We start from the raw sequence: 24801 nt of genomic DNA, 5'->3' as shown, positions 1-24801 counted from the left end.
AAAATTCCTGGATCCACCCCTGAAAGTGGGTGTGTAACTTACACTTTCGGGTGTGTAAAACATATGCCTGGTCGAGCACCCTCACAGACCCGAATGTAGTGAGGGTGCTTGGTATATTCGCCATGTTTCAAATACATGGATGGCCAGCATCATGGCCCGCAAATTTAAGCTTTATGAGAAACCTATATTTAGTTGCAAAATGAGAACACAGAGTGGCTTATCTTTAACCCACATTCTCAATCTCTCATGCCAGAGGTTAAAATAAAACGATCCCTAACTAATTATCAAAAGATTGTAAATTTAATTTCTTGAAACATGCCGGCGAAACGATTTGTTTACAAGTAACAATCCTTGTTCCGACACCGATTTCATTCATTCGTAGTAGACGTTGTAATTGACAGTTTGACATTTCCGCCGGAGGATAATGTGAATCCATTAAGGGATCTGGAATGAGTGTTTTGAGCGCTTCGATAGTATTTTTTTGGGACATGAGAGCACATCAGACATATCGAATTGCATTCTGAATACGAAGAATGTCTTTCTGATATCAAATAATTTTCACTTTTGAATTCACGATCAAATACAAATTTTATGACAAATTATTAAAATTTGATATTTTTCACATTTTTGATATATAACAGTCCTCGAAGTAAATTTTACCAATCTAATGATATATTCTTAAAGTGTATGTACCTGGGAGGAAAGGCCGACGATCAATTAGAAATTTTGACCTTTCATATTGAAGATATGGATTTTTTCCCCCAAAAGACCTATTTTTTTTGTATTTTGGGAAAAAGATCCATATCTTCAATACTAAAGGTCAAAATTTTCAATTGATCGTCAGCTTTTCATCCCACCTACATACACTTTAAGTATAAATCATCAGATTTATAAAGTTTACTTCGAGTACTGTTAAATATCAAAAATATCAATTTTTAATCATTTGCCATAAAATGTGTACGGTATTACATTTGCGAATTTCAAAAATCAAAATTATTTGATATCAGAAGGACATTCTTCGTATTCAGAATGCAATTCGATATGTCTGATGTGCTCTAAGGCGTGTGAAAGTCGATTCCGAGTTTATCGTCCCCCACCCGCATCACTTTTTGGAAACCAAAAACACCCGCGTCAAATTTTCAAAAATGCCAAAATAATTCATTATTTTCAAAGTATCAGTGTTTTCACCAGTTTTAGCAATTGGAAACATATATTTTTGTTTGTAAAACATATAAATTTATAACTTGGAACCAAAACCAGGCTCTTTTCTAACTTTTCTAGTCCCTACCCATATAAAAACATGTTTATAAATAACATGTATGAGTGTGGCTTTAAATCAACACACACTTTAGGTCAATAATGAAATCTGATGAAATAAAAAATGAAAAATGAAAAAGTCACCTCACCAACCTGGGAAAAAAAAGGGACGATAAACTCGGAATTGACTTTCATGGGCCTAATGTTCCACAATAAAAACTGTCCAAACGTTCATACCCCATCCCTTAAGATGTAGCGATCAATTTCACGGTTTAAGGGGTACTACACCCCTGGCCAATTTTGTGCCTATTTTTGAATTTTTCTCAAAAATTATAGCGCATTAGTGACAAGTAAGATATGTATATTATAGGGGCAAGGACTACAACTACTGCACTGAAAATTTAGCAATTCAAGGCAAGTAATTATTGATTTATTGATCAAATATTGGTTTTCCTCATTTTTGACTGTAACTCCACAACTGTTGTCTGTGCTGAAATAAAATTTCCAGTGCAGTAGTTGTAGTCCTTGCCCCTATAATTATACATATCTTACTTGTCACCAATATGCTATAATTTTTGAGAAAAATGCAAAAATAGGCACAAAATTGGGCAGGGGGTGTAGTACCCCCTAGTTAAACCTCTCCTTTGGGGTGATTTCCATTTCTTGCTATCATTTAAAGCCTGAAACCATCAATACTATAGGCTATCAGTCGCTTGTGCAGATATATATATATATATATGTTTTAAAACATTGGATTCTATTTCTTGTTTATTGTTCACTGTATGGAAAAGCCTCTTCTGTTGTATCTTGTTTTGGTTGTATTTCCCACGCATATGTAAAACACTCCCTACACGGCTGGCTGCCTATAAATAGGTAACCCAGGCAAACCTTAGTTAACACATTTGCTAGTCAGTCAAATTCGCCGACAATGTCAATGCATTTTTACATAGAAATTTAAAACAAGTGCCCGAAGAAAGAAACCTACATAAATATGTTTTCTATACTTCACTTGACCCAAATATATGATTTTTTATGGTGATAAGTCACCCGCACATGGAATTTTAGAGGATTTGGATAGCATTTCCATTAAAAAAGCTGCTATCATAATGAGACTAAGATCTAGAAACACCCCCGAAATGCCGTTTTGGGGAATTTGGCTAGCTGAAACTTTTTGATGAAAGTCAATCTTTGACAAGATGTAACTTTGCTACGGAAAGTGCTATGAAAAAATGGTTTTCAGTTTTGGCTTTGTTTACTCAAGGGCTTTAATTTGATATATAAAATGATGCAGTTTGATGGCAAATTTAAATTCACCTAGCATACCTACTATAAAGCCCTTGGCGATGGAGTGTAAAATTCACCTTTTTTACACTAAAACTACAGACATGACTGAGTCATGCGAGTGGTATAAACCATTTCATAATTTAGTCACCCGCGCACACTTCAGGATTTGCTGTTACCCACATGACCAGACCTGTACCGAGATAACCCCACAAGAAACTACAATTAAATTTACATCAGAGTCGGCTGTCAAATTTTGCACCCTGCAGATATATGATCGACTTGTTTTTTGTCAACGTATTCAAAATCAAATGCATGATTGGCACAAATTATAATTTGTGTAATATTCAAACATATTCGTCATGCTCTACATTAAACAACTTACACAGGCAACTTAGAACAAAACACTCCATAAATATTGCCTCTTCAATCGTCTGTAAGATAATCAGTCAAGTCAATAAACACGATTTTCCCGGGACAAAGTTGCACCGAAATGTGTGGGTTTGTAAACACTACAACAGGTGTGTCATTGCCCTTTGACCCCATTAAACCGAGTTTGCGGGTCGGCCAAAGGTCATTGTCAGCTACGCCACAAAAAGCTGAAAAGAAGTGGTCTTGTGACATGAACTTACGTGTTTTAATTAATAAATATAACATTTTCAGTGGTAAATGTTTGTATTCTCGGAATGAATGAGTTATTAAAGCGAGTCATGGCGGTGGTTTCACGCTGCTTGTTTTTCGTGGTGCTGTTTAGTGTTGGTAAGACAGTACATTTTTAAGCTTACTTAATTAAGGCAGCTGTGTACTCTCAGACATGTATGCATGTAGTAAAAGTGCAATAACTTTGTAATTATTCACGCAAGACATACAAAAGTATACATTTTTATAAAGGCAAGACATCAATGAATCTTAATATAAATATAGATTTGGTGTAAGAACAACAATTATGAAGAAAATCACAAAAAGTGAGTTTTTGGCAATATTTGTTTGGTACATCATAACAAAAAACACTCTTTCCAAAATATTTTATTTTGTTTTTATCTCAATCTTGAGGCTCCATTCCAAAAACGATTTTTTTGGTTTTTTGATATTGGCCTTATTTTTTGAGATATTGAACATATAAGGCAATAAAGGCATCAAAATGAACTTTTAAAAATTCACAAACGCCTATTTGCACAAAATGATGCCTAAAATCGGAAATAGACCAAAATATAAAAAAAATGGGAAAACCGTTTCTCGAGTCGATCATGCTTCTTACGATGATCATATTTGCTTACATATAGATGCTGTATTTATTGAGTTATCGTGTACCTAAATCGTCATTTTACCGAGAAAATGAACATTGAAATAATGGCCGTTGAAGTTTAAAGTGATCACATTTTGCACTTTCATCGAATCTCACAGGAGAATGCGGCAGTTTTCGTTTTTCTACCTTACATTACATGAACATCGCGTAAATCCACGGCCCTTGAGAAGTTTGAGCGAAATCCATTCATAACTTGATATTTAAATCGGGGAAAGAACTTGAAAAACCCACATTTTATCAGCTAAAACGGAGCCATTTGAACACTAGGTTTTTGTGAAATCAGTGCTTTTCCATAAGATGCGCCGCACATGCAGATAAGCGTCGGCATGTCGTAAGCGATTTGTGCGTTAACAAATTGCGATGCGATACGCGCGCGATGCGTTGTTATGCCGCGTGTACCCTGCTGGTACAACAAAGATTTTCTTTCCTTTTCAATTTCAAACACGAGTGGAATAGTAAAATAAAATCCTTAAAATATTGCAGGTGGAGTTTACAAATCTGGATTTCATTCCTTGTATTTATGAAAAACATAACAAAGTACAAACATATCAAAAAAACTCAATTTCGCGAAAGAAACAATGTCTAGAGTACACAGCCGCGTTAAAAGGGGGTACTAGTACACCCCTCGATAAATTTGTGTCTATTTTTGCATTTTTCTCAAAAACTAATAACACACTGGTAACAAAAGTTATGTGTATTATACATGTATAGGGGCAAGGAATCCAATTACTACACTGGAATTTCAGTGACCCAAGACAAGCGGTTCGTTATTTATTAGGTATGCCAGGCAAACACATTTGCTAGTCAGCCAAATTCGCCGACAATGTCAATGCATTTTTACATAGAAATTTAAAACAACTGGCCGAAGAAAGAAACCTACATAAATATGTTTTCTATACCGGTACTTCACTTGACCCAAATATATGATTTTTTATGGTGATAAGTCACTCGCACATGGAATTTTAGAGGGATCTTGATAGCAGTTCCATTAAAAAAAGCTGCTATCATCATGAGATTAAGATCTAGAAACACCCCGAAATGCCGTTTTGGGGAATTTTGCTAGCTGAATCTTTTGACATTGTTTGATGAAAGTCAATCTTTGACAAGATGTAACTTTGCTACGGAAAGTGCTATGAAAAAAAGGTTTTCAGTTTTGGCTTTGTTTACTCAAGGGCTTTAATTTGATATAAAATGATGCAGTTTGATGGCAAATTTGAATTCACCTAGCATACTATATTTATGATAAGAAATAAGGTACCACTATAGTAAGAATTCCAATTGAATGAATGCAGCTTTTAACAGCTGCACTCGATCCAACCGCGATCGTATATCGCGTATTTCAAACTACAACGCGAACGCACGACCTTGGATACAATGCTAACCAATCATGAGTGCGTTGGCATTTTTGGATTCACTTCGCGTTACTCACGCACAGTCGCACACGCTGGCATACATCACGCAGTGTACGCAAAAATTCGTCACGCTATTAAAAGCTGCGTTCATTCAATTGGAATTCTCACTATAGGAATGTACCTCATTTCCTATCATATAAATAATGATATATGCTGAACCGCTTGTCTTGAGTTACTGAAATTTCAGTGTAGTAATTGGATCCCTTGTCCCAATAATATACATAACTTTTGTTACCAGTGTGTTATTATTTTTTGAGAAAAATGCAAAAATAGTCACAAATTTACCACAGGGGTGTAGTACCCCCTTCCTTTAAATCCATGAATCTCACATGCTCATCACATGAATCATGATCCATGGATCATGTGGATCAGCTCAACGAGATGAGGAGTGGGTTGAAATAACTCTCTACAGCCTAGAAATAATGATCACCTCTGCCAAAATGCAGCAAATTTAATTAAACATGATTTACATGATTATGATATTCATCATCATGAAGGGGTGGTGTAATAATTATGTGTACCCCGGGGTGAATTATAGGGGGGCAAAGATTTTTGGCAGGCCAAAAGGGGGGGCAATTGGCAGGTCGAAGGGGGGTCAAGCGATTTTGGCAGGTCGAAAGGGGGGCAAGCAATTTTGTACGGATATTTTGGGCACGTTTCTATATTACGCCCTAAAAGGCGTAGGAAAACGTTCTGAACACGTTCAAATATGCAAAATTTCCTGCTCCCTGCACTCGCATTATATGTTAAGACAATTTAAGGTTTTAAATTGGGTCCCCAAAATCTTGCATGTGTAAGGGGGGGCAAAGATTTTTGGCACGTCAAAAGGGGGGCAAAGGTTTTTGGCACGTCGAAAGGGGGGGCAAAGGTTTTTGGCACGGCCAAAGGGGGGACAAGCGATTTTGGCAGACCATTTTGAGAATTCACCCCGGGGTACACATAATTATTGCACCACCCCTAATGTTCATGGAAATCTATCTACACATCATGAATCCCCATGATGCCTGTATGCCAGGTGAATTCAAATTTGCCATCAAACTGCATCATTTTATTGATCAAATTAAAGCCCTTGAGTAAAGAATGCTAACACTGAAAACCTTTTTGTCATAGCACTTTCCGTAGCAAAGTTACATCTAGTCAAAGATTGACTTTCATCAAAAAGATTCAGCTTGCAAAATTCCCCAAAAAAGCATTTCGGGGGTGTTTCTAGATCTTAGTCTCATGACGATAGCAGCTTTTTTAATGGAACTGCTATCAAAATCCCAAAAAAATCCCCCAAAAAAAATCATATATTTGGGTCAAGTGAAGTATAGACAACATATTTATGAAGGTTTCCTTGAGCAAGCGGTTCTTTTAGATTTCAATGTAAATTTGTATTGCCGGTTTAGGCCATTTTGGCTGACTAAAATTATGTGTTAACTGACGTTTCCCTCTCATACAAATGTACCTACATGATGATTAATAGCTTGTTCACGTAGCGGTTCCGTTGTCCCACTGGCCTACTACCATGCAGGGTTCGATTTAGAAAATAAAATTTACGTGCACAACTTTGGTTTTTCCTCAAAATGGGCTGAATAACACAAAATTTTGCATGCACGGGCAAAATTCTACATGCACAGAGCCAAAGTTACATGCATTTGTGCATGTAAAACCCCTCTAAATCGAACCCTACTACCATGACTACACGTAGATTACTTGGCAATCGGAGTGTTATCGTCAGAGCACCTCGGACTAGATGATTAATTATAAGTGTCCATGAGTGTCGCAAGCGTCAGGATTTTTTCGGGGCATGGGGAGGGCAAGTGAATGTCGGGGGGGCAAAAATCAATTGCTGCAGAAAGGGAGTGAAAATTTTCGTAATATTTGTACCCGGATGACCATGGTAACCTATTGACACCAGATTGGTTCAGTGGTATAATGGCTTTTGATTGATTGATCTCATCAGTATTTTTACCCCCACATTTTCCCTTTGAAGTATTATCTGTTTAATATTGCCATTCAATAAAATTTGTACTATGTAGATAAAATAAAGACTTCGCTTTGAAAGAAAGTAACATAATACTTGGCACTTGAAAAAAAAACACCCTTTCTGAAACAAAATTGTCATTAACAGGGTAGCGTTAACCCCCGATCGAGGGTGAATGACCCCCTAAATTTAAAAAATATTAATTTTTCACCCTCTATATTGGCAATATGTGCAAGCTCGGGGTGAACTCTGACCCTCTACAATCAATCTGGTTAATTCTTACAGGTAGAAACATTGGCAATAATATTCGTCTTATTTTAGATATCATTGATCACACTGATGCCAATAACATTCCAGGTGTTATTCTTTTGCTGGACATAGAAAAAGCGTTTGACAGTGTAAGTCATGATTTTCTTTTTGAAGTTTTGAAACGCTTTAATTTTGGGGATAAATTTATTAGCTGGATTCAAACAATTTACTCATGTAGGAAGAGTTATGTAATGAATAATGGATTCCTCACTACAGGTATTGATATGAATAGGGGAATTTTTCAAGGTTGTCCTATTTATCCATATTTGTTCCTTTTTATTATGGAAACAGCAGCTTTGGCAATAAGGCAAAATAACAATATTGAGGGCATTCCAATTGCTGATAAAGAATTAAAAATTTCTATGTTGGCAGATGATATGACATGTTTTCTAAATGGCTCCGCGGATTCTTTTCACAATCTTTTTTCTACTTTTAACACATTTGAGATTTGTTCTGGTTGCAAACTTAATTTTTCTAAATCAGAAGCCATTTGGATTGGTAGCAAAAAGGAAATCAAGATTTTCCTTTTAGGAATCAAGGTCTCATCTGGAAAGATATGAAATTCAAAACTTTGGGCATTCACATTTCTCTTAATTTAAACGTGATTTTTGATCTTAACTTTAAGCCTAAGCTGAAACAAATTGAGCAGATTTTAAATTGTTGGAGGGCTAGGAATCTTACATTGCTTGGTAAAATTTGTGTTGTCAAGTCGCTTTTGTTGCCTCAGCTGTTGTACCTCTTCTCGCTATTATGTACCGTATTAAAATTCCTTAATCCTTTTTTAAAGATTTAGAAAAGTTATTTTTTAAATTTATTTGGAGTGGTGGTAACGATAGGGTTAAAAGAAAATATATGTGTTCTGATTATTCAGTTGCTGGCTTGTGAATGATTAATCCATACATTTTTGCTCTTGCTCAGAAGATTTCATGGGTTAAACGTTTATTAGATAATAATTATGAAAGTACATGGAAAACCATTGAGCTTTTGGCTTTGGAATCTTTTCATCCAGATACAGATATTCTATGGAAATCTTTTGCCCCTGAGAGTATTATTCGTAAGCTGGGCAATACTCAACTGGCTGATGCCATTAGAACATGGTACATTATTTACAGAGATAAAGCAGTGTTTAATACCTGGGATATTAAATTTTCTGATTTGGGTGCTTTGCAGTACTTATGGTTTAATTCTAGACTCAGCCAAATCGAAACAGTATTTTTACTCAGATGAATGGTTTGACAAAGGCATTTGCAATATCATTGACCTTTTAAATATTGATGGGCCTCAACCTATTGTTCTTCCATTTGATCAGTTGATTGAGAAATTTGGTATATCTCATAAAGATAAGAGATTTTATAATTTTCTTATTAAGAATATTCCATGTGAGTGGTTGGAGTATCCTAATATTCAAAATGATGATGTTTTTGAATTATTTGTGAAGAAGTTAATTGATGCTCCAAAAGTTCCTAAATATGCTTATTCGTTGATGTTGGACAAGTGCCTTCCAGATAAACAAATTTCCTCCTGGGAAACCTTTGCGGGCTTCACTGTGGATTCGGAGGATTGGGAAGAAATTCATCTTAGGAATTTCAAATGTTCCATTAGTTCCAAATTACGTTCATTTTATTTTAAATTTTTTCATGATGCCAAAATGTTGCTTTTAATGATTTTTTATTTAAAATAAAAAGAAAAAATTCTCCCAACTGTGCTTTTTGTGATAAAGCTCCGGAAACTTCTTCCCACATTTTTTGCAATTGTGATATTGTTTTACCTATTTGGGAGGCGCTTGTTCAAGTTATCAAAGTTAAACATGACATTGATTTTGATTTGTCAACATTTGTGACTCCTCGCCACAACTGAGCCCGGATGTCGCCAGTGCCACTATTGAGATATGCTCCATCGAACTTAACAATAAACAATAGGAAAGAAAGGATTTATTGACTGTTTTATTGATTTTCACTACTTAAATGTCAAGTACTATAGACATGATATACATCATTTTAAAGCTAATTTCAAGCAGAATATTTTGGTTGAATATCTCAAAAATGATGATTGGCGACATCCGGGCTCAGTTGTATGAGGAGTCACATTTGATAAATTATTTGGAGTGCTCTTAGATAAATATATCACTTACATTTGCTTATGTTTGAAATATCATATCTATCTGTGTAAATTTCAAGACAAAAAACCTACTTTAGTTTCATTTAAAACTTTTCTGAATGTTCTTAAAGATACCGAATATTATATTGCTAAGAGGAAAGGTAAATTGTCTGTGCATTTAAAAAAATGGAGATTTGAATTGTAACTCTCTAGTTTTTCACTTGTATAATGTTTTAGTTGTACCACTGTAATCTATTTTTGTATGCTGCTTTTTTTTGTTTTTTCCATGTGATTTCTCTGTGATTTCTTTGTTTTGATAATAAAAATACCCTCCATATATTGGGAATGTGCAAGCTCGGGGGTGAACTCTGACCCTCTACTTTTGGACCTTACTCCTACCCCTGACTACACTGCAAAATATTTTTCACCCCCGAGATTTAATTTTCACCCCATGTATTTAGATTTTCTGCAAGCCCGGGAGTGAAAAACACGGGAAAACAACCCCTGACTTTCGGGCCTTAATGCTACCCCTGGTCATTAAGGACCATCAATAAACCAACATGGTTAAAAATGCAACCCAAATCTGCCGCACATCCCCATGGCCATATTTCCACTAAGAATCCCTCCCCGGGAGGGCACCAATAGCACTCGCAATCGCAAACTGTGGAGCACTCCAAAGCTCCGGCACTCACAAGATCATCTTCATGTAATAACATTGACAAGCTATGATTATATTAAAAAGTTTCCAATTTAGGGATAGGGTACTGGGTACTGGTACCCCCAAAGAAAATCTGAACCATAGTACTAGTAGCCGTAAATCTGTCTCGTTTGAGTTGAGAGCTCTTTCACCCGCATTATTTGGCCCAGTGGATTTGCCTCAGCTCAGTTTTATCACTGTTTTATCAATAGACCTTTTATCTTCAGTTTTATGCCAATCTTCATCTGTAATTCATTATCCTGCTAGTTCTTCCAAGTTTCAACTCTTTCCTGAATCCAGATGTATGTGTTTGTCTTTTGTCCACGTACTACCATCATGTAACCCTGTTGTTTAAGCCCATGAGAACTACCTGCCTATTGGTCAAAAAGAAGTTTTCATTATCAATTGGACCAATCAGCAAATATTGTTAAAATAATTTCACTACGGAAAAAAACTTGGGGTGAATTATTTGCAAAGCTTCATTCTGATTAGTGATGAATGTGACGATATCATGTAATTGACCAATGTTAGATTGGCAGGTACATGTACATGTAGTGCTCAGGGGTTAAAACAAATTCAAACTGTTATCAAAATCATTGTTCTCCCCCACCCCTCTCTGATCTCTCTTTGTTCCCTCCCATCTTTTCATATTTTTCCATGTTCTATATAGCCCTTCAAAATTCAAATCATTAAAACCCCATTCCAATCATCTATTGTTCTATTGTATTCCAGTCCACTATGGATTCTCTCCAGTATATATCCTTGCTAAGATGTCCATCGGCAAACCTCTGTCATCATTATTCTTTCGTGAGGAAAACATTTTTTTTTTGCTTCTTGATCATGTTGATATGAGAGTTTTAAAAATGCCATATCATCATCCTGCTACGATAATCAGTTACGTAATCACCCTAATTATTTCTGATTTGTCCCTTTAATTTGTCTCAAATGCATGCTTGAACCATATTTTGTACATGTACTTCTCAAAATTACAAAAATATTACTTGAGAATTATTGTAGCAGGCTGATGATATGTGAAAAATTAAATCGGTTTACACATCTGCACGATCTGGGCATCTTCTACCTTTTGTTCGGCTATTGGTGTGGAGTGGCTAACCAGGGGTAGCATTAAGGCCCGAAAGTCGGGGGTTGTTTTCCTGTGTTTTTCACTCTCGAGCTTGCAGAAAATCCAAATACATGGGGTGAGAATTAAATCTCGGGGGTGAAAAATATTTTGCAGTGTAGTCAGGGGTAGGAGTAAGGTCCAAAAGTAGAGGGTCAGAGTTCACCCCCGAGCTTGCACATTCCCAATATATGGAGGGTGAAAAATTAATATTTTTTAAATTTCGGGGGTCATTCACCCCCGATCGGGGTTAACGCTACCCTGTGGCTAACCAAACTGGCTGTGGAGGAGATTTTTTGGTCTGCTCGATGATTTTTTTTTTCAATTCTCGATTAGTTTTCTTTCTTTCAAACCTATATCTGTTAACTGGATGTGTATTTTTATTTCTCAATTAAGGGTTTTTCTATCTCGGTGTTGTTTTTTATTCTCATCGATCTTTTTTATCCTGGATTAAGTGTTTTTGTTCTTGGTGGAGTTTTTTTTCTTTCTCAGTGTGGTTTTTTTTTCCTTAATGAATTTTTTTGCTTTCTCTATGTGTTTTTTTTTGTTCTCGGTGAAGTTTTTTTCCTTCTCAGTGGGCAGAGTAATGGGAGAGAACATGGACCTTTTCGAGCATCATTATTTCTGAATTGTATCTCCAAAGTATATAAAACTATACATTTTTGGAAAGGAAATGAGTCAAGGAATCCCATGGTGATGTCCGATTTTTTCAAAAATCTTGAGTTTTTGATAAAATCACAAAAATCACTTTTTACCCCAATTTTTTGTGACAACTTAAAAAAAAACCAGTTCGGAGTAAAAAAAAATCAGTTAGCTTTTAATGAAGAAGAGACATGAACTTAGGGAAGGTTTTTTTTATTTGTTTGAAATTCGTCTCTGTTTTCGAAATATTGAAAAAAACATGTCATGTGAAAAAAGCAATTTTGTTATTCTATTCAGCTAAAAATTGCACATAATGGTGTATATTTTTGTTTAAAACAAATATTTTGAAAAAATGAGAAAACCTTCCCTAGACTTTGATGTACTCTAAACGATAGTGCAAAAAGTTTACCTTTTGCTTGCATATTTTTCGAGTTATCTTGTCACAAAAATTGTGCAATATTGTCAAAAGTGAACTATGAGAAATCGACGTTTTAGTAAAAAAATGTCAAAATTATGCACAAAATGTCCTTATATTTTAAAACGGCAAGACTTTCACGCTTGTAAAAGCTGTATCGGGTGCATAGTCTTAATATGTATCTTTTTGCAACAATGAATTTATAATGTCTGCTTTTAGTGCGCCAAAATTCAAAATAATTAAAAAATCCAAGTGGCATTTTGACTGCAAATTTTGTGTTGTTTACACCGCATTTGCGGCGTTAAAAACATACCGAACGCGCCTTGACTGCGTTGGACATACGGCATGAGAGTTGCGCCAAGCGTCACACGACGCGAATCCACAATATTTCGCATTCAGCATTTCTGACTCATTATTTCCGCCAATTTACTAAGCTGTCTTGAGCCATGTGACTTTTTAGAGTTGAAAAGAGTGAAATAAATCAAGCAAAAATACGTGTAAATATTAACAAGTTGTATTTTATCAGTTTCAAGTGAAAGAATACATCTTAGTGTTGATAAATATCAAGAAATCTCAAATTTGGGCGTGGACGAATGTGTTATCCATTACTCTGGCCTTAACATGGTTGATTTGTAAACTTGTGCACATGCTAACATTTGTGAGTTCCTATACTTCCAAACACCATTTTATATACCAGGTCTCATACAAAGAGCTATGGGTGATTAGTCCCCTAAACTTCACAAAATAGCACATGTGATAAAATGTTTGTCAATGGCAGAAAGTATAAATTACGAATAAGCGAGAGCTATTTTTAATATTTGTGTTTTTTCCTTGTACATGTACATGTAGCACAAGCGGTTGATACTCCAGTTGATGTCAACAAGATAGATGAAGGATACCTGGTAGAATTACCAAACAAAAAAGATAGTGACATCCTGGCAATCTACACCTTGACGGATGAACCTAAAAAGACTGATGGGAATGTCATGGCGAGTAGCACTGATGAATTTGGATACCACCCTATCACATATGATACTGCCTATGTAAACATCACAAATAATCTGGATGAAGGTATTCACGTATGGGGGAATTCAGATGAGTGTTACAAGGTAAAGATAATTTTGATTGGCTCAGCGACACAAAGATATCAAATCACTCTGGGTGTATGATTGCCTCATCAGTTGACCTGCTATAAATGTGATTGCCTCTGTGATGTGAGTGCATATTTGTGCATGTACTTTGCAGTGGCTGCCCCACAGGGGGGGAATTATGGGGAAAATTCCCCCAGTCAGAGCTCTTGCCCCCCTGTTTCCCCTAGTAAAAACCCAAAATTACGAAAATTTCCACTTTTTGCTGCAATTTTTCGCAAAATTTGTTGATTTTGCCCCCCCTGAAATTCACTTTCCCCCTCAATGCCCCCTCAATTCCCCCCCCCCAATAAAATTTCCTGATGCCGCCACTGGTACTTTGATTACAGGCAATGAATGCAGCTAAAGACATATATTTTTATGCCACTGAGCCTAATGACATACATCTTTGTGTCACTGAGCCTATAATAAAAATGTCCATTGAATGAACACAGCTCTGCCAACAGCTGTACACAATCCAACCGTAGACGAACACACGACCTTGGATACTTCACAAGTGTGCTGGCATTCACTTCAGCATTACGCACACAGTATACACAGACAATTGTCGCACTGTGTGTTGACAGTCGTGTTCATTCAAATACATCTTTGTGCCACTGAGCCTAATGACATACATGTACATCTTTGTGTCACTGAGTCTAATGACACACATCATTATCCCACTGAGCCAATGAAAAGTAAACCATTGTATTTCCTCCTTACAGTGTAAACTAAGGTATCTGGGAGATGTACATCAGATGTCTACCAAAGTGCTATATATGGATACCAGGTGGAAGCTTCAGATCGCCATCTATAGTAAGGATGACACAATACAATATTGCCGGTAAGTTGGTTGCTCTATGCTTTGGGTCACTCCAGTGGCATAGCCAAGGGAGGCAGATGCCATCCTCCCCACCCTCCCTCCCCCTGTGAGATATCTTCCCCCTAGCCCCCTTCTGTGGGATGCTGGCTACCCTGGTATTTAAGATTTGTAGGCATTTTTTGGTACTTTTTAACCCATTTTTGTCAAATTTTGCCCCCCTTAAAGGTTGCCTTTGCCTCCTTCCCACTGAAAAATGCCTGGCTATACATTGGTTCAATAAGTTCGGCAGTGATATTTGCGGTTGCGCCGCAAGCATGCCGACAAATTGCCCATGTACGCTCTGTGCAATTACCTTTACATGCAAGATTTGATACTGCAGCCAGCAAAATATGCACATATATCACTGACAAACTTGAGGTAACTCGATTATACGCCACTGGGTCACTCAGGGTCGGAGTGTAAAGATGAGAAATCAGCAGTTGGATTTTTTTTTGCGGGGGGCATCAAAAGTTAAGCTTTGCCTCACTGATTACCCTTGATTTTACTTCTGTCACACATGGGTTTTTTTGTCTCAATGCCATTGGGCTATTCCAGTTGAAATCCATACTCCCCCTGTGGAAGATTTCGGAAATATCTTCCACAGAGGGAGTATGTTTCTCAGATGTAATTGGTCAGGGTTATATAATCATTTTGAAACCTACTACTCCTGCATTATGACTTTACAGCTGGTGTGAGTATTTCAAATGGAAGTTACCCAAATGTCTAATCTATTTGAAATTCATACTCCCTCTGTGGAAGACATTAGCTAAATCTTCCATAGGGGTAGTGTGGATTTTAAATGGAATAGCACATTCCTTGCTTTTTTTCTACAGATTGTATTATCACTTTGGAGAAGAAGGCAGATACACATACTTTGTCAATCGCAATACATCGACAAGTTCTGGAGTTGAATGTACAAAACCTATTACTATCAACAGAGAACCTCAAGATGCTAATATACGTAAGTTTGCACATGTTAATATCCTACGGAAAAATGTGCCTCAAATCACCTACAGGATGGTCTGATTTCATCATGTATGCTATTATCACTTGGGTTTAATGACTTAAAACTTAAATAAGATACTCCTTGATTTCAGATTGCTTGAAACATTTCAAACAATTTTGCAAATATTTTTCAGGTACTAACTTTCCGCATTAATAACATTTTTGGATTTGTTGAATGTAAGAGATTGCACTGACATTCCTGATTTAAAGAAAATTAGTACTAGTTAGGGGGCCTAACTACAGTAACATAATAACATTTAACAATCTTCTCCCAATCCCCCCCCCCCCAGCCTTTGATTTTAGTTGGAGGTCCATTTTCATATTGGGCAAGTTTGTTTTATTTCTTCCCAGCCCAACTCTTCCAAATGAAAGCTAACATGACTCGACCCAGACCTTTAACCGGCCCGACACTTTTCCGTAACAATTAAGCGGCTTAGTGGCTTTCTTTCATTTTACCTCATTATTTTGGCTTAAAATGATCAGAAAACCTCCTTAACTTCTTTAGCATGACTATGCGTACACTTGTCAGCTCTAACTTGTAAATTTTAAAACTTGATATTCCTTACATTCCAGCCATTTACATAGCCCTTGCAGTGTATGGGGGATTTGCTCTTGTGTACATTTTTATCGCCGCTGGAATAAGGTGAGTCTGTTTTGTTAATATTTTGCGATAATTTGGTGGTTAGAATGAAGCAATATTTTTTTCAAATGTTTTTTGGTCATGTTACAAAACTAAAGACAGTTAACATTAAAGGAAGGTGACCTGATATATTTGAAAAATCAAATTCTTTAAAACTTATTTATAACATAAACTGTTGTCCATTTCAAGCATTCATGCAAAAAGATCATGTAAATGTTCATTGTAAATGTGACTAATTCTTCATGGAATTACTGACATTTAATACAGCGTAAAACTGGCAGTCTACAGTGTTTTTATTAATGATACTCATCATGATCATGTAATAAATTGATATCAAATAGGAGATCATATTTTTCTCATTAACATACTGAAATTAGGAGTTCCAAATTGATGTATTTCCGAAGATATCATCAAAAAACTGCTGAATTAGTCAAAAATGTGGTATACCATATTTGAGACGAATTCTTCGGAAATATACCGATTTGGAATGCCTAATTTCAATATGTTAATGAGAGCTTTCACCTGATACCAAAATCTGCATTTTGATAGGGTAAAGTTGGGGATGAGGCTGTCAATCAGGTCACCCACCTTTAAATAAGAAAATCAAATTAGTATAGCTAAAAAGTTATGCTTTTGTCAACAAAATTATTGTGTTAAAGCTCACAGATTAAAAAGTATGATGTTTTTCCTACTCTAGGGCTTATTTTATGATTAGGGCTAAATTTATGAATAGGGCTAGTTTTCTGATTACTTACACCATTTTCTGGTATTCACTTTATGTTGCCAGCAAATTATTCTTGATTACACATTTTATCATGATATCGTTGAACTTTGAGTGTGCATTAAAAATCTGTTCTTGAAACGATAAGATAAGCACAGACTAATGTCAACATGCCTTTATGGCGTTGGGAAGTTCACTTGATAAGGCCAAAAAAAATAAATTGTTTGGTTGTCTGGTCCAAAAAGGTAAGGTCGGTCGGTCAGATTAAAATTTTTTTTTTTTTAATGGCCTTGTGGAAGCAAAAGAGGCAAAGTAAGTTAAAGACAATGTGTAATGTTTAAGGTTTTTACATGGTGTTTAGGTTCATTAAACACTTATGCAGTTGTACAGCAACATGAATACATGTATGAATTAAGGCTGTTGATTTCCGTTTAATGGTCTAAACAGCTGAAACGGTAAAAAATTGGCTGTTTAAACGTAAAAAAAACCCAAAAAAAACCAGCTAGCAATGCATACTAATTCAATGTGTCCCTGGCTGTTCAATAGAAGCATAAGTAATCAAAATGTACAACTTTATCCAACTTAGAAAAAAATAGCATTTTTTAGTAGCAGTATTTCTCCGGTTTACAACCTTGAATAACAAGTAATTTAGGGCCTGTAACTTCTTCTTTTTTTCAAAAAAAAAAAAAATCAAAAATCGGGTCGGTCGGTGGAGTACAACCAAACAACTTTTTTTTTTGCCTAACCTCAAGGCAAAGTCAAAGAGTTTAGCCAGGTCAACATGCTGAGTCTGCTGGGTTGGGTTAATGCTGCATTTATGGTACTGTACTACCAAAAGAGTTATTTATTTATTTATCCTCTTTTTTTTCTTCAAAAAAATACAGCACTAATTATTTTAGATTAAAAAAAATATTATCTTGTTGTGCCAAATGAAACAGCTAAAATCTAGAACCTAATCCTCTAGTACTACTAAATGAGAATAAAAGTTCAAATTTTTGCAACTTGAGGGAAAACATCCAAAAAACATGTCATTTTGCTTGTTTTCTTACATTTGCAGTCCAAAGACTTGACTTGCCATACATGTAAAAGTAATCAAAATGCTTGAGAGAAGACTAAGAGTTTGCTCATAATTTTAATATTTTATGTTATTTTTTATAATTGGATATAAAAAATATTAGAAAATGTGTTTTCCAAAAATTAGAATGCATAACCAGAAATTAGTCTTAGTACAAATACAAGTCTTTGGGTTTGATCGTCACAACATACAAAAAAAACACCCTAAAATGAATAATTGTTGCCCTTTATTTCCAAAACTTGGCCAAATATTAAACTTTTACTTTTATTGCCAGTTAGTTCTATCTAAGGATTGATTGGGTTTGTAGCTATAATTTATTTGGCAAAACAGGATATTTTTATCCCAACAAATTATTGGTGTATTTTTCTGGAATCAGAGAGTATAATGCATCATGCTGGCAGGGTGTAAGCCGATGGTCGACACAATAACATTTTTTTTTCATAATTTCTTCACACCAAAAACAATTTTATACTTATCAAGAAAGTAAAATTGTAATCAACTTCTCACAACTTACATTGTTGAGGTTAGTGGCCTGCGACCAGCATCCACAGGTCTTCAATATCAACTTATGTTGGATTTTGATGGTAGCGGGAAACTGGGCAGTGGCGTCGCAGCACATTGAAAGTGGGGGGGGGCCAGGTTGTTCAGTTCCCCCGAATGGAGTCTGATTAGGAGTAAAAACGAGCGGAATGACCGATTTCCCCCGAATTTCCCCTGATTTCCTCCGAATGACCAACAAAAGTGGGGGCCTGTGCCCCCCTGCCCCCCTTGCGCACGCCACTGAAACTGGGTCATCTGACCGAAAGTAGCAATGGATGTTGACCTTTGCAGGTCAGATGTTCTTATCTTCCAGATCGTTGAACTTCCAGATGGATCATGATTGCCGTTCATACATCTTCATAGATGCACACAAAAGAAATTTAATTATTTGTTTCACTTTAAATGCAATTTATTTTACATGTTTAATTCAATCTAAAACAAAAAGTCTAAAACAAAATTTGTTTCCGTTTTCTTTTTCTTCAGAGATGGATGGTTTGATAAAATTCTATGTTGCTTTTCTACCGATCATCTTGTCACCAATGTAAGTGTTGACTAAAACCAAACTGTATTTTACCATGTAGGTGTAACACAAGTACCATATTCTACCTAACTAGTGCCCTGCACATCGTCATCATCCTTATATCTTCGTGTTAAAAATTGCCGTGATAGTACAGCGAATCCTCTCGTTTTTTAACAGCTACGCATCGCGATTTTGTTCGAGATAGGCCGAACGACTCAGGCTAAGCATACCATGACTATCATATGAGATACCACAGCGTTTCTATATTCTACACATTATTACGATTTGTGTATGCTCTAGTACTCCATATGATGTTTCTATTATAAGAAAAAAATTTGTTTTCAGGTAAAACCAGAGTTTTTTGTTTCCAGTACACTCACTCGTAAATCAGTACACTAATTAGCGGGGCCTTGCAGCTTGCTGTGGATATCTTTTACTGCATTTTTTAATGTAAAAAATTTGAAATCCAATGTAAAAATTGAGATATATTTAATTTTGAGAATGACATTTATACTATATAGGTATAAAGGAACGCGTTTAGCCCATCCAGGTGCACGTCCACTAACACAATGCAGTAAACTTTCTTTATCTGTGTCAATAATAGAATATTGATTTCAACAGAGTATTGAGCTGTATGGAAAAAAATATTTATAATACAGGGTGTTGACACTGTGCCCTGTGTGCTTAAGTATGTTATCTAGAGGGGCGCTAAATAAGTACCATATTTTAACAATCAAAGTGGATATTATTTCCAGAATAGGGTATATTGCTGATAGCGATTGATAGGCAAAAATGATGCATGCTGGGAATGAAAAGGGCTCAAATTCCATTTTTTAACCCTTTTCATTCCCAGCATTCATCATGTTTGCCTAACAATTGCTATCAACAATATACCTTATATTGTACCATCTATATTTGTGGGTCCTTTGATGCACGAGCAAAACAGCTGCCTGAACGCATTGACATCACTGCCACATCAGGGTGAAAATGGTATAGTTATCTGGCTTTGTCAGAATAAGAAAATCACAGTGACATAATCTATATAATGTTGGTTTATTTGATTATTTGACAGGAGCTTGGATCACCAGAAACAGCATCCCATGTACCACCAGCATCAGATAGAAACAGTATCAACAGACAACAGCCCAGCAAACCTAAACGGCTGAAGTCCCTAGATACATTCAGAGGGTAAGAATGTGATTCATAGTTCAAAATGAGAACATCATTATTTCACAAGATAATAGTCTTGGTCCCACTGAGCCAAAAAGGGCTCTAACAAGGTTGAACCAAACACTGCATTTTCAGTTATAAAAGCTCAATTCAGCTGAGGCTACAACACAATGTTTTAGCAGCCATGTTTTAAATTTGGCCATCATATTTGTAACTCTCAATTTCCCAATGAGCAAGTGGCAGCTGTAAGCTATGATCATGATTTTCCAATAAGCTGCTTTGACAATTTTGAGCAAGATGCATTTTGGGTAATATTATGAGGGATAAGTTAAAAAGCCCCAAACTCATGTGCATGTTTCAGCTTACTCAAGTTTACTGACTTCTAAACATGCATGGTTGCTTTGCCTAAATATGGAAAGAGCTTATACAGTCCTTATGATAATAACTTGAAACATGTTGTTTTCACTTGCAGCATAAGTATAGTTCTTATGATATTGGTCAACTATGGAGGAGGAAAATATTGGTTTTTGGTCCATGCAAGATGGAATGGCAAGTTATTCACAAGACCCCATTGGATGACACTGTTTCAAACCATTAATCCCTAATTGATTTGTGCTTATGCATACGGCATGTGTGATGCGATCAAGTGAAATGAGTCATTGTCAAACAAATCAAAAATTCAGTTATCAAGTCCATTATATGGGCCAGTTGTAGACCCTTTTTTAGTGGGGACCGTTCACAAACACTTGTTCGGGAGGCCTGATGCAAAAAAAAAAAAAATTCACCGCAAACATTTTTCGGGGCCCCCATTTTAAGATCTCAAAATTTATTATTAAAACCCCATCACAATTGGACTTACAGTTTCAGAAATATGGTCATTTTAGTGTTACTCAGACAAATAAAATACAAAGGAATTTCAACACTCACTCTTATTGGCTGTATCTCAAAATCAATATTAGCAACAAAGGACTCGTTTAGCTTCATCACATCACATGTTTTTTGTGAGTAACTGGAATTAGGTGACAGCTTAGAGATTAGAGTGAAAGAGACCAGACTCATAATTAATCTATGTACAATGCGATGGTAAATCCCAGCTTTGGATTTTCACACTGTGGGGCCAAAAGTATGTCCACAGTGGATCATGAAAAGCCTGAAATCAAACAATATAAATTAGCTTCACATACAGATACACAAGCTCTGTGTACCAACACTCTATTTGCATCAGCTATTGTTTTCTGTGTGTTTTTAAACCAAACGTTTTTAAACCAAAGATCGAGTGGTTAAAGCACAGGTCTCGTATACCTGAGGTCCTGGGTTTAATTCCCAGGCGGGATCAATTTTATACTTTGTCCCTTGCGACAGCGAACCTGATGAAAAATCAAGTTCATTACAAAGAATTTCTGGTTATGAAATAGTGTCAGCCAATTATTTAGTTGGTTTGGATGATATTAGCAATGCATGTTCTGTCTCTTTCTGCATGTAGCCTAACAATTACAATAACCCAAACTGCTATTAATAAAAATCTGCATGCTCTCTGTATTTTCCTTTCTGTTAACTATAGAATATGTATCGTTGTGATGATCTTTGTCAACTTTGGCGGTGGAAAATATTGGTTCTTTGAGCATTTTACTTGGAATGGTAATGAATCATATTCATTCACAAGCCAAACATCCAGTGGCGTAGCTAGGGGTTGTGGCGCCCAGGGCTAAGGATACATAGTGGTGCCCCCTCACCCCCCAAAAGGAATCTAGAAACAATTGCGCGTGGAGCACAAGAAAATTTGCACAGCACAAGTACCACTAATTAATTTTGGTTATAATGAAGTTGAATTTCAATCATAAATTGATCTGAATGGATATTTGTGTTGAAATGCACGTGGAGCGCACAAAAATTTTGACTTTCATCACTTGAAGGGGCGCAGAATTGATGCTGAATTGGTCAATTCGGTGCCCGGGGCACATTTCCCCTCAGTTGCCCCTCTAGTAACGCCACTGTAAACATCATTTTAGTCACCCACCAAGAATTGGCAAAGGGTAGACTATGCCATAGTCTATTTTTGATGTTAATCATGATGAAAGCATTCAGTTGAACTCGAAATTATACTGATATTAATTACATCAAAATACTAGTATAAAATTGTTATGAAAAAGTTTATATAATTATATTATTGACAGTAAAAGTAAAGTGTACGTAGGCTTATATTATTGAATGCAACATATCATAATGTCATAATTGTATTGGCACTTTGAACAATTCTGATTTTAGAATCTGCCAGTTTATTAATCGCGAAATTCCATGTTAAAAATAGACTATGGACTTTCAATTTTAAACGGGATTTTGAACAGGCAAAGTCCCTAACACTCACACTGTCAATCAAATTTAACCGCAAGCAAATACAAGACGCGTTCATGCACTTATTGACGCGTTCATGCAATTACACAACACAAAGGCGGGGTAGGCCACATACTTGTGTACCATGTAGTTATTAATGGTAATGACAGGTACCGGAGGATTTAAACCATAACGAGATCGGGCGACCAATCACAAGCCAGATCCATTTAAAGATGCATTACATCATGGCCAATTTTAGTAGGCCAGATTTCCGACAATCTCATCCATAGAAGCTCATAGACAGCCGTGTTAAGCATCTCTGACCGCAATCCAAAGTCAGTAGTCCACTTGGGAAGCTAACAAACAGATGGAGTAGGGTGACTGAAAAGAACAGATGTGAAAATCTATCAATTGTGCACACATTAATTAAATCAGAGTTTTAAGCTTAAATACAATATCCAGAGTATGCACAATAGGCAAGTGGACTACGGGGTAGTCTAGGCAAAGGGGGGGCTTTAGGTGTCTATGAGTTTGGAAGTGGGTCATTTGTCATTGTCAAAGGTCAATTTTGAAGGTCAAATAGGGTGAAATATCAGCATGATATCTCTTGATCTATGCGAGTATGGTGTCCATCTTCACAGCATAGATGTATCTCAAGTAGGCAGTGATTAAGTTCAGAGGTGGGTCATGTGTCAAATGGGGTCAAATAGGGTTAAATTGCTATGACAGGAAGCCTAGCGGTTTAAGAACCACCTTCCATTCCATCACAACCCTCCCTGAGATCTTAAGTTCATTTTTCCCTTTTAAACATGTCAGGTGGGGATCTAGTGGTTACCACGTCAGGTGGGGATGGTGGTTCACAAACCACCTTGTACCATATGGTCTGTAGATTCGAGTTCTTTCAGTGGGAACTAGCCTGTTCACAAAGTCATCAGTTTGTTGTGTGTGTGACTGTGTTCTAGCTTCATGTTCATCTCTAAATGTATTAACTCATCCATATTGGGCTATTCCATTTAAAATCCACACTACCCCTGTGGAAGATTTCTCTAAAGTCTTCCACAAAGGGAGTAATTGTTTCAAATACAATAGACAATTGGGTAACTTCCATTTGAAATACTCACTCCAGAGAATGGGTTTCAAAATGATTAACTATGACCAATTATAATTTGAAAACATACTCCCCCTGTGGAAGATATTTCCAAAATCTTCCGCAGGGGGTAGTGTGGATTTTAAATGGAATAGCCCAAATTGTAGTTATTTAATTGGCGGGATTGTACCACATGACCATCTATCATACTTACCATAACATCATCTGTGTTTGTGTTGAAACTGGCAAATAGTGTGTGTATGATGGTGTCACTTATTTGATAACCCTACAAACAGTATAATCTCTTTTGGAATAAGATACACACTCCCAGCTCATAAAACCAGTACCAGTACCACCTTTGTCAAGCTGGAAAGGTTTTAGTTTATTTATAATTTGTTATTTTTGACAAAAACAAGGCTTAAACATTTTTATATTGCCAACAATATATAGCAAACATGGAATTTTTTTGTCAGTTCTGTTGACTAAACCCAAACATTAAAACAGGGGTCTCCCTAGAAAATATTTGAAACTGTGATTAAAATATAACTGTTATTCTACTATTGTTACATTTCTACAAAAATAATGGTACCGAGAGAGATCATTGTTTGAATGAGAAATTTATAATAAAAAAATTTCCGTTCATTTGAGATTGAGATCGTCCATAAAAAATCACATGAATTATTAAATTTCTATTTACATAGCATTTTGTAATATTTTTAGCCCTATTTACTTGATATTTTGCAATTAATCATAACACTGGTAGTCATAAACAATTATTATGCTTGTACTATTGGGTCACCAGTTTCAAGTATAAAAAGAAAATAATGCATGTGTGAAATGAACAATTTCTTGGATTGTGATTTATCATTTTATTCATTATTATTATTACTTTTGCCTTCATATTATGCTAAGCATATTGCTTTGTAATTTCTATACTAATATATTGTTACTATTGTTTTGTGTTTGTTGTTAATGTTGTTTTCTCTTTCCTTATTGTTATTTATTTGTTCATTTAAATTCTGTATGATTTTAATTTACACAGCAAATAATTTAAGATACGTAGAGCAATATTGTAAGATTTCCATAATTTTCCCCAAAAATTATGAAATAATGTTAGTGTTGCCGATCAGGAAAGTAATATACAGGCTGTATCAAAATGATTGGTACTTATCAATTTTGATGTTTTGTGAAAAGCCGAACTCTTCCAAATGCAGCATTGGA

At 35.9% G+C, this 24801-nt stretch overlaps 1 protein-coding gene across 1 annotated transcript; it reads left to right on the top strand.

Annotated features, from left to right (window-relative positions):
- The first annotated feature begins 3110 nt into the window (after window positions 1–3110).
- On the top strand, window positions 3111–20767 carry LOC140159579 (heparan-alpha-glucosaminide N-acetyltransferase-like). Its single transcript, XM_072183070.1, has 8 exons — window positions 3111–3297; window positions 13352–13611; window positions 14355–14473; window positions 15325–15452; window positions 16070–16139; window positions 18956–19013; window positions 20065–20180; window positions 20635–20767. The coding sequence occupies exons 1-8, from the start codon at window positions 3225–3227 to the stop codon at window positions 20765–20767; spliced, it is 957 nt and encodes a 318-aa protein (XP_072039171.1). The 5' UTR covers window positions 3111–3224.
- The last annotated feature ends 4034 nt before the right edge of the window (window positions 20768–24801 follow it).

This window comes from Amphiura filiformis, chromosome 8 (assembly GCF_039555335.1).
Source record: "Amphiura filiformis chromosome 8, Afil_fr2py, whole genome shotgun sequence".
Classification (NCBI taxonomy): Eukaryota; Metazoa; Echinodermata; class Ophiuroidea; order Amphilepidida; family Amphiuridae; genus Amphiura; species Amphiura filiformis.
Note: the sequence above shows the minus strand (reverse complement) of the source record. Positions and strands in the feature narration are given on the sequence as shown.